This window comes from Gambusia affinis, linkage group LG08 (assembly GCF_019740435.1).
Source record: "Gambusia affinis linkage group LG08, SWU_Gaff_1.0, whole genome shotgun sequence".
NCBI classification, from domain to species: domain Eukaryota; kingdom Metazoa; phylum Chordata; class Actinopteri; order Cyprinodontiformes; family Poeciliidae; genus Gambusia; species Gambusia affinis.
The window spans coordinates 14,975,179-14,990,778 of NC_057875.1; the positions used below are offsets into that span (position 1 = coordinate 14,975,179).

Here is a 15,600-nt window from a genome sequence, read left to right on the forward strand (position 1 = left end):
ACATCGGAAATGCATCTTTTTTTTAAACAAAGATCTTGGTAAAAATAGACAATCCTTAAAAAAGTCTTCAGTAAGGGATCCAAAAAGATGTCAATACATTTCTCTGTAAGCACCCAAGGCCCTATGTTTTACAGAGGAGGAGAATTGTGAAAGGCTCTTGCACTTTGAACATCAAGCATCATCAAAGTACAAGGCATTGTGCAGAGACATGCTCCCACATGTAAATTAATGGTACTCATAAATAAAATAAAAGGTAAACTGAAATTATTTTGGCCCAAATTTTTTTCCACATCAAAGTTAAAAACAAACCCACAATCAGAAACGTCTGGCACAGTAACATGTAGTGCGATCTATAAATTACATTGAGATACAATGAAGAGCAACTGCTGGGAGTTGACTTTTGACTTGAGGGTGGGGTGGGAGGGAGGAGGCCACTCGGAATTACAAAAGGAGAGGATTAGCAGCAAATCCCAAAAATGCATTAAAGAATAACAGAAGCAGTTATGGTTAGTCCAGAAGCAAATAGTGTGAGGCAAGGAGGACATGGAAGTGCAGAGAAGATAAACCCTGGAGAATCTAAGCATAAAAGGATGAGAGAAACACTAAAAAAAGGAAGGTGGAGGACTGCAGTGAATGCAAAAGGCTATGGACAGAACTAAGAGAAAGCTGTTAAAGAGAAGCCTCTTATCCTGCAATGGTTGAACAAAGGGAAGGGAAGAAGTGGAAGAGACCACCAGTGCACTGATGGTTTAAGAATCAATCACCATTAATAAAAGCACCCGCTTTAAGCCCTAGAAAGCTGGAGCAGATATGAGGGCGAGGGGCTCTGGGACCAAGGGGATGGAGACGTGGGAAGCAGCAGGGTCTCACACATACACACCCTCAGGGTTGAGACTGGACACTAGAGGGTTTTGCAGGTTCCGAGGATGTCCTAGAAACTGCTTGGCCGTCGGGCGAGATGGAAATTCCACAGGAGTCGCACTGCGACCTGAAGGGGAAAAAAAAGAGAAAAATCTTCAGTAAATGGCCAACTTGCCATATTTACAGAATGTGTGGCATCCATACTACCTGCTGCCAGTTCCAGCTGTTCAAGCTGTTCCTGCAGCTCGGTGCGTGAGTGGGTATGAGCCGGCACGACGCCTGTCTGCTGGATAAACTGCTGCAGATTACACTGCCTCAGCTCCTTATTCAGGTCCTCCAGCTCATTCTGCTTAGCCTGAGTGGGAAAGGTGGAGAAAAATCAAATGCGACTGGGCTGTCGTTAGCTGCATTAAGCGTGACAGTATATATATATATATATTTTCTGGGTCAGTTTGATTTCTTAACAATTATTAAAAAATAATGCTTCCAGCATTTACCACAAGAGGGCAGCAGACTCTACACATCTAAACAAGTCGCTGATGCAGATTACTGCTTATCAGGTAATTATCATTCCCTTAAGCGGAGCTATATAACTGCCTGATTTTATCAGATTAACACAACATGACGCATATTTACACATCAATGCAATGTTTATCAACCAACGTTATTGAAAATATAAAGCTCTGAGCTTTTTGTTGAATAACAGACAACTTCATGCGTACAACATGAACTTTAATGCACACACGCAAGATGTCTATCTGCTTCAGTTGACTAAAACAAAGTATGCATCTACAGGACATTCCTCCCTTCCACTTCGCTGGCCTGCGTGTGCGTGTGTGTTGGGATAATTGATGTTGGACTGTGAAAGCCTGCTGAGGCAGTTCACACCTGCAGGTCTGCCTCCATTAGCCCGATGATAGGAACGCTGTGCTCATCACCGGCAACATTTTAACGCTCCGCTGGCTGCCTCGACACATTCTGCTGACTGATGAGTGACACAAGATCTTTAACATCAAAATGGACTCAGCCTTCTCATACTATTTTATGTTTAGAAGTGTTAACATTTTAAGGAAGTGAAGGCTTCCTATTTTCTCTAGCAATTACTGTAGACGTGGCAATGATTTATTTTTTTTGTCCTGCACATGCAGTGCTGCTTGCTAGTACAATATCTGATGTTTTAACAACCTATATAAAATAAAACCTAATCTTTGTTCTCTATATAAGGTACCTTTGTAAATCAGGGGTATAGTGCTGTGACAGTCTGTGACACAGTTCCTCTTGGTCCTTTTAACTAAGCAGTAAATATGCCAGATTTTGCCTTGAAAGGCACTCAGACTAAAAGTCAAATGAGCTTCCCATAACATATTTATGTTATGGGAAATTTCTGACAAAGATTCAACCTAACCGTTCTCGTTTCTGCTAAGCTATCATGAAAATGGAATTATTTTTTCTTTAATCCTTTGACCACCATAAATTTTTAAAGCGCATACTGTCAGGAGAAAATAGGAATGAAACATCTCATGAAGGGAAGGCCAATTATTGTATAATTTATTGTTATCTAGAAAAAAATGTATTATAACAAGAAGTATGACTTATTGTAAAAATTCTTAACTGTTATTGATGATGTTTAAAACTAAAACTAACAGTAAGTTTGGGGTTGTTGTTTTTGCTGGTTTTGGTTTCATGACAGCATCAATTATGGTCTATATTTTCAATTCAATTGTACCCAAGTAGCTTATTTGATCATATTTTTGTAAGTGCAGTTTTTGTGAGGTTCTGATAAAATAAAAGTTATAACTAATCTATTTTTTAAACTACTACTTCACTACTACTATTATTTTTTTAAATATATTTTCACCGTACCACAAAAGGTTCATATTGTTCCCTCCCAATAACTTTATTCAGTAAATATATTTCTAATGAGGCCAATAATCTAAGTAATATGAACACACAGTTAAATTTTAAAAAAGCAATAAATTAAACTATATTATAGGCATGAATGTCACAGGGAGTAACTATTAAATGTACAAAAAAGGGGAAGGTGCAAAAAGGCACAGAAAGCCAACAATAACTGAGATCTGTCAATATTTACAAAGCAATCCTGCTCCATACCAGTACAAAGTGATGGCCTATTAAAAGGTTCGTGGATATTGAATTGTTGCACAAAAAGTTTGTCATGAGAGGTTACAACAAAGAACTCTCTCAAAGTAAACAGAATTTTTCAATAAGAACCATTAAAGTCACTATCTGATAGGGGAATATCATTCCAGCCTGAATCAACCATGTTCCAACCTGGTTCACTTTGGCTCACTGCAAACTCTCTAACAGGAGTATAAAAAAAAAGAATCAGATGAGGACCACTGGCAGAAAAACCTGGAATTAGCAGGTGCAATTTTTTAAATGATAGCAGTAAATAATTCAGTCACTGCAGCGACTATGCATACAGAATTTATGCACTTTGTCTGTGGAAGACTTCACTGCAGAAGCAAAAGCACCTCAAAATGTGATGCAGAAAATTTAGACAGGCTGACAAACTGCTCAGAGAATTTAGGAATTCTTTTTCCTGTGCGATTCCTCTTTGTTATTCATAAGTTCATTTAGAAATCAAAAAGATTTGTTGTTTCTGCTCTGAGGACTACATGGTTTATAAACATCTGGTGGTAATTTTATGAAAAGAGGCTCAAATATTGACATGTTCAATACATATTTTCTATGCTGTGTGAGTACTGGGTTGGTTCTGGGCCTTGAGAAAGCTCAATTTTGCCTTTAAGCTGGGTTAGGCTTTTATTAGGGCACCTGTGCCAATGACTCAAAGTCAACAAATAAGACATTATACAACAATGTGTCAAGGTTAAGTAAATCCAATGAAAGGGGTTTTTGTAATCCAAATAAATTCTTTTTAATCCCATTTTCTACAGACAGTACAACCAAAGGCACACACACACTAAATATAGTGTAAACAACTTGAGTAATCATGAATTTGGAACATGAATTTCATTCAATGTGATACCTGCCAAACCAGTTTAGCTAGAATATAAATAAAACACTTCCATGAACAGGAAGATATGAGTGTCCCATAATCGTGTCGTGATACAGATAAAACAATCAGCTTTTGTTCAGAATTCATATTCCTCTTTTTTGTCTATTCACTGCTATACGCATGGCGCACTATGCAGGCAGGAGAGGGATACAGATTGTTGTGAGGCAAAATGGGGAACATCTTAACCCCTTTGAATTTATAGTCCTTTTTCCAAAATCATAACCTCTCTCCTTACCTGCAGCAGAGACTCTGCCTTCTCCAGGGCCTTGTCAGCTTCTGACACCTGTTCCTCAAAGTCGACCCCTTTCCTCTCCTGGGTCCGTAGCGCTGCCTTCACAGCATCTAATGACTCCTTGGCCCCGCTGGCTTTGCTTGCCGCCTGGCTCTCCCTCTGAATCTCCTGCTCCAGCTGGGCAGAGCGTACAGAGAAGTCATGCAGCCGCCGCCCACAGTCGTCCAGCTTGGCGTGCAGGTCCGTCAGCTTCCTTCTCATTTCTCGCTCTTTCTCCACCTCCACCTGAAGTTCCTCCTCCCAGTACTGCTCGTGGGTGAGCTCAGCATGGTTCCTTCGCATTGTCTGCTCCAAAGCATCAATCTCTTCTTGCAAGTGGGATTCTGCTACTGGCGAGGGGCTTGGAGAAGGATATGGACGATATGGTGACTCCTTCTCTAGGACCTCAAGCTGGCCCTCTATGGCTCTCAGTCTCTCTTGTTGTTGAAGGATCTTTTTAAACACTTCCTCCTTAGAAGGTCCAATAGGAGGTAGGGGGGAATGTGGGGATACGGGACTAGATGAGGGGGATGGTGAGACTCTTTGCTCTGATGAGTCCTTTGGAGACCTCTGAAATTGTTTGGGTTTGGTCTTTGGGGAAGTGGATGGCCCCAAGTTAAACGTTAGTGCTTTCTTAGGTTGGTTACGTTTCAGGGGCTCTGGCTCAGGATGTTTGGGCAGTTGAAGAGGAGACTGTCTTTCTTGTTTTGAACTAGGACCATCACTGCTGCTAGGGCCAGTACGCCGCAGGAAGAACTGAACCTCGTTGCCATGTTGGCCCAACTTGGCCAAAGACTCCAGGGGTCTCTCTGTAGCCAAAAGCTGCCTTTCAGTGTCCCTCAAACGTTGAATAAGAACATATCGACCAGTCTGACCTGGAAAACAGACAAAAAGACAGAGAGTTAAGCAGAGAAGCATTATTATTTTACTAAAACCCTTCTATATTAGAGGAAGATATACTCTAGCTTCTTTTATCTTGTGTCAATTCTTGAGAAAGCCTAAAATTGCAAAGCTTAAGATCAGTCAGATTGGATGGAGTCTGTGAATGTGCAGTTCCAAAATATTTTAAAATGTTTTCAGTTAGATTACATTTGGACTTTGAAAAGGTAATTTTATGGCATTGATATGCTTTGATCAACATCCAACATGACAAAAACTCCTCCAGTCAGTGTCCTGCATGTTTTAGATGTGTCTCTGCTCCAACACAGATAATTCAAATGGCTGAACTACTACAGAAACCTGTTAATGAATTATTTATTTGATTATGCTGTGTTAAACGATGGAGACGTCTTAGGCATGCCGGACACAAGCCCTTGAGAGTTGAAGTTGGTCACTTCTGATCTAATCCACTTTGTTGTAGTCCTGGTTGTACGTTTGGGTTGTTATCCTGTAAGATGAATCTCTGCCGCAGTCACAAGTCTTTTGCAGTCTCTGAAAGATTTTCTTCCAGAATTCCTCTTGTATTTTTTTCCACCCACCAACTCTTACTATCCTGTCTCTCCTCAAAAAAATATTTCTAGTAGTCCATGGTAGTTGTTTTATCACAAGTAAGATGAGCTTAAGGTAGTGAGTTGCACTAGTTTTCGAGCATTATCTGATTCACACTGCATGCAGTACACTGATAACAGTACAGTTATATCTCTATCAATGTGATTTGGAAAAACGTTGGATGTATACAACTCGCACAACAAGTGAAAAAAAAAAAATTCGGATAAAGTGAAGTTTCCAGAAGGATCTGGAAATTAGGGCAAACACTCCCCAATGACTTGGCAACAAGCTCACTCACAGAAGGAGGAGAGTCTAAATGCGGAGTGATGCTGTTTAATGCTGCTGCAGCATGTGGCTAGCATTAAGCCGGAGGACACAGGGATGGACGCCCTGCTGAAATCCAAGATCCAGTTAAAGACTTGATTCAGGTCAGTGAAGAGAGATAAAAAGCAAGAAAAACAGGATGTCTTCTCCCTTATTTGTTACAACACACGGCTGTATCACAATTTCATAATGCAGAAAAGGATTGTCTGATTGCTAAGGGTTTTTAGACAAACTGTGAAAAAGGAGAAAAAAAATATACAAATGCAATATGCTACTCTTGGAGGACAATAACTGTAGTGGCTGAAGTACTCACCAATGGCCTGTGCCAAAGCAATGACGACATCTTGGCAGGAAGTTTCTTGAGACAGGCCGCAGACCACGCGCACCACTCCATCCACCCACACTTTGAGCTCCATCTTGGACCAAGCAGGACACGCTGAGTGGTTAGATGGTCCTCAAAGCAGATCAGCTCAGTCAGGCTTGTCACACTCTACCGACGCATGACCCTCTGCAAAATAATACACAGCAGAGAGAGAGGTGAGTTCGTGTGACTGAATCTAATATCTAATATCACACTGCAATCTTGGTCCATCATGTTACATAACTTGTTGATACCCTAAACAAACTGCACCAATGCAGTTTGTTTAGGGTCTGTCATGATGAACGAGATGAACATACAGTGTCTTGTGAAATTCATCCCTCTTAAACAATTAAGTCATCTGTAATTTGGAAACTATATATGGTAATTAAGATTTTTTACAAATACAAAGCTAAAAGTGTGGTGTGCATTTGTCCCATCAAGATTAAAAGTTTTCCAAACCACTTCCCTGAAATGTTTTCTTCTTTTTGGAACATAGCACAGGATCAGACTGAGCCGCTGTAGACACCAATTTTCATGGTGAAACATGGTGAAACATGGTGATGTTTCACCAGCACCATGTTTCACCATGAGGCTGATGGGAGTGTTCAAGATAATGCTTGTTTTCTGGCACACCGTGTTTAGTGGTGTTTCTCTAATTAATGCTTTCCTAGCTCTGTCTATCACTTAACATTGAAGTGTATGTCTCCTATTTCTAGATGACAGATTCAACTGTGTTTTGTGGAAGGCTAAAAGCCTCGAATGTGGTTCTAGGCACCTGGACACCTCAGTGAGTAGGGGATAAGGTTATTTGATTTCCAAACAACCTTATCCTGTACATGCAAACTGTGTTTCACTGTTTGTTCATCAATGTTCTCTAATGAACCTCTGACGCTATCACAAGACAGCTGTATGTATACTGAGATTAAATTACGCACAGGAGGACACTGTTTACTAAATAGGTGGCTTGGGAAAGCAGCTGGTTGGACAAAACTATGTAGACTGATGTCGAAGTAAAGGTGGAATGCGTATCTTTTCACATTTTTCTTTGAAAAACCTTGAAAATCATTAATCGTTTCCCTTCCAATGTACAATTACTTTGTGTTGGTTACATCACATAAAATCACCACCACAGTCAAGGGAGATTAATACTTTTGCTAGTCACTATAGTTATAGGGTTGAAAACTATTGGCAATGTGTTAGTAGAGTGAAGCCAGATTATGTTATGTCTGAGTGCTTTGTTAATAGCCCTGACAGTAATTTTTAGACCTGTGAGCACAAATACTGACCTGTAGCCACTTTAAATGCTCTGTTGCCTGCCTTCAAAGCTTTTACAATAGCTTGGTGCCAAGAGGAACTGACAGGAAGGGCACAGTCAGTCACGGCTGTTTTGGATGTGTGTGTCGAGAGAAGAAAACCACAGAAAGACAAGAATGTGTATGTGCACGCTGGATTCAACTAGCCTCAGCAGGACCAGAGCTGGATTCAAACTAACTTTCCAGACCTGAGAGAAGGTTTAACCTAAAGAAATATCATTACACTACATCTATCCCCTCTGTGGGTACTTTAATAGCAATACTTCAAAACAAAGCAATAAATCCTGTGAGCGCATTTAAAAAGTGAAGTGCTGCAGGCATTTGTCTCCTGAACTTGGCATGGCAAAGGATTTTTTTTTTTTCTGTTCAGGTGGCTCAAAGAGAGCTCCTCAGTCAGTCAGACAGATGGTGTTCTCTTTCTGTCTCCCTGGTTCTCAATGGGAGGTGTTTTACTTTGAACGCCACCATTATCTTGCCCTTCATTCAAAGCGTGGCTTTGCTCCACTGGCTGCTTATTGGGAGCAGCTCTGGAGGAATGCACTGACTTCATCTTCCAGCCGGAAGAATTCCTGATTTCTTTAACAAAAGCCCTGAACTCCACCCCTGCTCCACTGCTGACCTGGTTGCCCTGCGCCACCATTGCTCTCCAATGTTTAGATGCCAAACAAAAAGTCTCCTGGGGAGCAATACGCTATCTGATGTGGCAACATTGCACGGCACATCTCAATACGACAGCACAAACAGAAAAAATAACAGTGTGACTCAAGATTTGAACCAGCAGAACGAGATTATTGGAAAACAAGAAGGCGAGATTAGCGGGTGATCACACACCAAAGGAATTTATTTGGGGGATGAAGGGGAAGACAACTTTATCTGGCAGGATATGTGATTTGAAAGAGGGGAGCTTATCAGATATCGAAGCGTTAAAATTTCAACAGCACACGTCCACCATTTTCTTTGACAGAACAGAGTGTGAACTGCTGTAATATATAATGAACTCTATCTGCATGCCATAAAGTGGGTGTAGACAATCATTCACCTCAGTGGTGAGGCTTCTTGTAAGTTTAAGAAAACAAGACAGCAGGAGGGAAACGTGTTTTTTTTAAGCCATCTGCAGCAGAATCCTAAAGTCAAAGCCCTGAGCTCATTTGTCATCTTTTTAAAACATACGTTTACCGGATTTTAAACAAGCATTTGTATCGCTTCCTTATAGTTTTGCTTGTTACAAAATAAACACACTTCAATGTAGATATCAGATCTGAATTTCATGTCCTTCAAAAATTAGTTCATGACTGAAGTGGAATAAATTTGACACAAATATTTGTGGGCTTTTGTATTAATTTGCTATGAGTCAATACTTTGCAGAACCACATTTTGCTTTAAGTACAGCTAGAAGTCTTTTGTAGAGAAATTCTACCAGCTTTGTGCAACTAGAAAATAAAATGTATGCCCATTCTTTATCGTAAAATAGCTCAAGTTCAGTCAGATTGGGTGGACAATGTTTGTAAGCATCAATTTTCAAGCCATGTATTCTCACTCAGGTTAAGGTCTGGACTAGGTCATGCTAAGACATGGATTTGCTATGATCTAAACCATCTACCGTAGCAAAGATGTACCTGTACCCAGGTAAGTATTTTGCAGCCAGGATGCAGTACCAGGATTAGCTGACATTGATTCCATCTGATGAGCACGTAGGTAAAGAAAGAAGTTTCAAATGTGCCCTAATTTGTTGCAATTTTAAGCAGTAGTACTGACATTAAATAATTATAAATTGCAAAAGAGCCGACATCTCTGGACAATTAAATCATATTTGAAACAAGGGTATTATTGAAATATTCTAATGCTATCAACCAAAGAAGCAGATACTGTGACTTTACAACAAATCTCCCAGCTCAAATTGTTATTTTCCCACAATCCTTAGCTCGTGTACCTCTGGCTATTGAAATGTGATAATCTGCACTAACAGAAAACAAACAGGTCTGTGGGTCTCAGGTTGCTGTCTGTTCCTTTGTCACAAGTAGAACGATACTGAGAACAACCTGTCTGCCTGGCTGACACAGCTCCAGAGTCTCGTGTCAGTTCCCAATGAGACATAGGCAGAAGGGGAAGCTCTTCTATGCAATATTTGAAGAACAAAGTCGTACATTGGCCTAAATCACCTACAATAGTGACAGTGGCAGGGGAATAATGCAGAATCCAACGTTCAATCAAAACCTCTTCCGGTATTAAATTGTATTGTGTAATACTTGATGTCAAATTTGACAGGAAGCTAAAAATGAGCAAACACATGCTGTAGGTGGTTTGCACATGGTGTGAGTCATAGCACACATGCTCACCCTTATCCAAACCATGAAAAGTTATTCAAAATTCACACTGCGGAGTGACTCACATGGCAACAGTCCACACCTCCCACAACCATGCCCTAACCACAAGTTGCCCTGACCCTACAATTTCCAAAGGGTAGAACACCCCACTCCAACCCCCACCCTGACTTTCACCCATGCCCCACCCATCCACACAACAGAAGACACAGTTTCAGCTGAAACTCTTTATGCTGACCTCCCATAAATCTTCTAAAAGGGGGAGGGGGAGAAACTGGTAACCCACAAGCATGAAGCAATTTACAAGTCACATTCTCTTCAGGATCTGACAAAGCGAAGAGAGAAGAAAAATGACATACTCGAGGAACTTGTGTGTTGAACCAACAAAAGAAAACTGACAAGTTATGCTACTTGTGTGATGAAAGGGAGAGGAAGACAAACTAAGATCCTGCATAAAAATGCTGACAGATACAAATAATTGGGAAAAACTAAAAAAAAGAAAGAAAAACATGATTGGAGCCATACACCTTTTTCTCTCATTATCACTCATCTATCTATCTATCTAGCTTGCTTTGTGTATTTCATCAGCCTGACTGCGTTCAGTAAGAACTCCAGCAGCTCCTCTGTGATTCAACTCAAAGCAGATCTTGGTGTTGTGGCCTTGCAGACACTTGAGGCATGACTCTGCTTGTCTCTGTGTCCCTCTAGGCGCACCGAGATGTTGAGCTGTAAATTGATGGCCCTCAAAATATCTAGTCCCTTTTTACTAGATAGGTGAGTTCTTAAAGCACACGGTTGTATTGGAATTCTGACAAAGAGTGAAGATGAATTAACATGATTTTATTTATTTATTTATGTATTTATTTATTTTTACCATTTTCCTCACACATTTTATTGTCCACTTTGTGCTTGTTGATCACATAAAATATCCATAAAATTTGACGTGAGGCAATCAATAGGAAAGAGAAAAGAATCGGTAAATGTGACAAAACATAACAAGAAAACATGAAGAAAAACAACTTTGAATGAAAACATTTTCACACGACTATATATGTCTATATAATTTGAAAAAAGTACCCCACATCTTCATTGATTCGATTATTAGTTTATGTACCTATATTGTAGCATGATAGGACAATACTGTTTATACTTAGCTGTCAGATTTATAGTAAGTAAATTGATACCAGTTTCTTTAATCACAGTTAATGTGAAATAGGATCATAATTAAATCATACAGCAAATATCTCCTGTCTTGATACGTAATTTTAATTAAAGACAAACATCTAGCACAAACAAGAACCTGTTAGAAAACAACTAATAAATCTTTCTCACCAACAGTTGCACAGTTGTATACACATCAGCAAATGTGTGTTAATCCTGCATTTGGACATATCTTTATCTTCACCTTCCATTTCTAAGAAAAATGTGCCACATTTAAATGTAGCCAGTAAGTGCCCTGCGGCTACAATGAGAGTCTGCTTACTGGGTGTGGAAAGTGGCGAACAAAACACCCAGCATTGCGTCCTGCTTGTGGTAGTGAAATGGTCAAAGGTTGCCTTGCATGCATTTAGGTCTGTATGTGCAAGTGCACGTCATTTAGTCCTATCTTTACGAGAGGCTGTTCCAGCGCAGAATGACTGTGGCGCTATCTTTGCAGCAACACAAGTGTGAGTAGAAATTGCAGGGAGTAAAGGGCAGAGTGTGCAACACACACTGCCACAGATGGACACAAAAACACAACTAATCAAGCGCAAGCAAACAGCTATTCTTATCAGGATCTGCAGAGAAAATAAAGCCCTTGCCCAGTCTGATTTCAGTTTCCATAATAAGATAGATACTGATGTTAAGGAACAATGGGCAGTGCTTAGAGAAGCTGTTGCCTCTGTGCCACTCTGTTCCATATTGGCAAAGACAATCACTCAAAGAGCCAGTAACACACTGGCACCGAGCAGCATGGGCTCATTTGTACTGCACAGACATTGTTGCTCTGGTTCTACACCAGGGAGTGAGCACTGCGTCTTTTGTGACTTCTGACATTGCTGAGTCGTCATGCCAACATTTACATCTATTCTAGTGAACTCTACCACCGATAAAACTGGTAAAAGGAAGAGCAGATATTTTTTTTTATCCTTCCTCGCCTCCTGTTTTGCATTCTTTACAGCACCTCTTTCTTTTGCACATGCCATTGCTTTGGTCCACAAGCAAGCATATTTTCACATGGATTAGACCTCACAAGAGCAAAAGTAAAGTCACTCATATTATTTATCAGCAGTTAATGTAAAAAGTTGTTGTGCATAGACTTTTGCAGGAACAGTAACTGCATTTTTTTCAGAAACTGTGTTAGGCGTGGGGAAGCTAACCAGAACAAAAGGAAAAGTCCCAATTTGTAAATATTTCCTGTTGCAAAAAAAAAGCTAATAAAAGCATAGTCATGGCGTGCTACTCACCATCCTTAATAAGGTAGTACAATTTTACACTTGGGAAGTTATGAGTTGCATGTCCGATAAATAGAAGACAGTGTTTTTCTGCTTAATATAAGATTCAAAATATCAATAAATAAATGGTAAAGATATCAGAACTGCAAAAATGAATATGCTATGTAATTTTAGCAGCAATGGGATTAATTACTGTTTTAAAGTCAGCAATTAAATCTTGATTCAGACTTTACTTTTGAACTCTACTTTAAGGCCATGACTCGATAATATTTTTAATCAAGGTTATCGTAGCGTAAGAATCTTAAACCGACGAAGGCCTCTACATCATATCTATAAGCTTAAGTGATTAAAAAAATTACAAATATTCAATTTAAAAACATCAGGTGTCCTCAGAAAAATAAAACTTGCCTGCAGCTCTAAGCCGTACTAATCCCTGTACAAAACATACAGCTGTCCTTGCTACACTCTGAAGGCATCTAGGATAAAACTCACTTTCTATAACACTCTCAAACTTTGCCTAACATTGTGTATTTAGCTCTAATGATTTTGTTTTCTTCCCAACATGTTGAATGAAACATTTTCTATTCTCCAGGAGCCTCCTTTTCCTCTCAACCACAGACAGGAGGCCTCCACCGCAGTGATCTGGCACCTGCAGGTGGGGAGCAGGGAGTGGTCCGTTTGGCATGTGAGGAAAGTAGACACAAGATCTGTGGGCTTCTATTGGGCGGTATTAAAACTTAATAACTTTCCATGGTAGGGCCAGGCTGCGGCACGCTCTTGAGACACGCTGCCTGTTAATTAGACAGCACGGACGCTCTGCTTACATAACCTTCACTGAGGTTTCAATGCACCTGACGATTCAGGTGTTTTTCTTAATAGCATCTTTGTTTGGCAGTTACTTTTCAGAAGTAACTCCAATTGCTCGTCACTGGCAAGCTCCTTAAAAGTGTCCCCAGTGAGCTTATGTCTCTCCTCTATTGACATGCTAATGACTCAGCATGAAGGAATCTGAAATGGCTCTTGTCATCTAACATGCATACAGGGCTCTTTTTGCCTGTATTCTGTCGTTTACGTTATAATAAATCCCTCATCCAAGTGTGCAATCTCAATACAAGGACCAAAAGGAGTAAATGAATGCAGGGGGCACCTTAGCTGTTAAACTAATATGAATGGGGCAGTTGGCAGTACCAGAGTCACATAGATCCAAAGTAACACCAAATGTGCATTAAAATTATTTACCTTACATTAATAATCTGAGCAATTACTGAGAAAATGCCTAATGATTAGACTGATGATGAGAGATTAAGGGTTAAAGGAAAACTTTCCACTGAAGCAGGGCATTAGAGAGTCTGCCAATCAAATCTAGCTGTCACTACCACTGCAGTCAGAAAGTGTACATAAGCACTCTGGGTGAATTTCCACTCATTATAAATGAGTAGCATTACTTTCATGGTTGGTAAGACTTGGTAAGTCTTATTACCTTATCCTGAACCACAAGAGAGAAGGAAAGCAAGATCAGCAATCTGACAACACTCTTCAGTTTAGAAGTAGCTACTGAGGGAAGAAGAAATGTAACTAGCTCATTCCAGAAGATATTTAAAAATTAAGTTAGAGAAAGCAAAAAAAAAACATACAACAAGCTATTTAAGATAAATTGCATTTTCTACAGTGGTAAGTCAATGTTTATTTTAGGCTGGGAGCAAAATCTTCATCATATAACAGGACGTATAACAGTATGACAACAAGTTCACTTATTTCATTGTTTTAAAAAAATTCAACTACTCTCTGTTACATAACATGCCTCACTTAGAAATGTTGGCTGCATTTTGAAAATCCCAAGAGTTGAAGAATGGGTCTACATTGCGTTTTTATTAGTAATGAGGGTTACTCATGTGCTAGCCGTACTTATGTGCTAGTCTGTGCTAAACTGCAACAATAAGTGTGACATTGCTTGTGCTTCTAATTCAAATTATTAGTTACTTCTTACAGCAGGAAGGCAGAAAAAAACATTTGTTTGAATCAGAATCGGTCGGTCAAACTTTTTTTTTTTTTAAAACCCCCCACTAAATTCTAAAATTACCCACAATGCTGTGATTATTACATCACCAATGAAAATATAATACAGTTTTGCTTATTTGGGATTGCTTTAAGTGGACCGTGTTTTTATTATTAAACTCTGATAACAAGAAGAAACGTTCGTAATTTATTAAAAGTTAAATATAGATAAACTACAGTGAGCGCGTAGCCACAAGAGTTTACACAGTCCTGCGTACAATGAAGTACTACTTTATTATTCATCCTGTCAGGTAAAAGACTTGTATCTGGTTTGGCAGTCAGCATTCATTTCACCTCGGACACTAAGAGAAGGTGAGCACATTACATATGAGGAATTTGTTTGCGCTGACTCATGGCTCCGCCTCCGGAGCCGGCAGCTAATGGTGAAAATGATAATAAAGGACTGCATGCAGCCCAGAGAGAACCCGGCTCAGAAAAAGAGGTTTGCTTGTCCTGCAGGGTGAGCCGTACTAGTGGAGGAGTTTACATTGATGGGTGCGCTGAGGAAGATGACTTTCAGGCTGCTGATAGGCGCACATGTGTAATTATATACTCCTGGATCTGACTCAGCACTGCTTGCAAGGGAAGGAGGGCACCGCTAGTTTCCCAGCCAATCTCACACTCGTACATGCTGCACAGAGACTACATATACACCACGTATGCACTGTGCACACAAAGAGAGGAAGATATTCTATTAGTCATAGCCAAAATCATATGTTACAAGGGCTTAAGCACAGACCGCCAATGGTCTGACTCAAATAAATGATGACGGATAGTTCTGGACAAGATCTGCTTGTAACTGAAAAGAAAATCCCTCACGTTTTCAAAGGGGAGCAATTTACACAGCACATCAGTCCAACATAGGAGTCTGAAATTCAACAGCACATATTATACATAGGTCTGGTTGTAAAGTGATAACGATTCACCTTGACCTCCTCACCCATGTGTTACTGAGCAGTCACGGCTACCACGGGCTCCAATGTCACATCTCTGAAGCGGAACTCATTAGCAATTTAGAAGCTGTTTCCACATCTGCTTATTTCAATTATTCAATTTAGTTCTCTATTTTCCTCTTTTTTCATTTTTTTTTTCCTTCGGGAAGGAAACACATCCATAAATTATAAACGAGGC

At 39.9% G+C, this 15,600-nt stretch overlaps 1 protein-coding gene across 4 annotated transcripts in view; it reads right to left on the reverse strand.

Annotated features, from left to right (window-relative positions):
• The window catches only part of rassf7a (Ras association domain family member 7a), a 34,562-nt gene that overhangs the window by 1,785 nt on the left and 17,177 nt on the right, over positions 1-15,600 (reverse strand). For all 4 annotated transcript variants that reach the window (XM_044123531.1, XM_044123532.1, XM_044123530.1 and 1 more), the window contains 4 exons: positions 6,298-6,492; positions 4,137-5,047; positions 1,069-1,216; positions 881-988 (listed from right to left, as the gene is read on the reverse strand). In XM_044123531.1, the coding sequence (XP_043979466.1) occupies positions 881-988; positions 1,069-1,216; positions 4,137-5,047; positions 6,298-6,400 (1,270 nt within the window). In that variant the 5' untranslated portion in view covers positions 6,401-6,492. The remainder of the gene's footprint in view (positions 1-880; positions 989-1,068; positions 1,217-4,136; positions 5,048-6,297; positions 6,493-15,600) is intronic.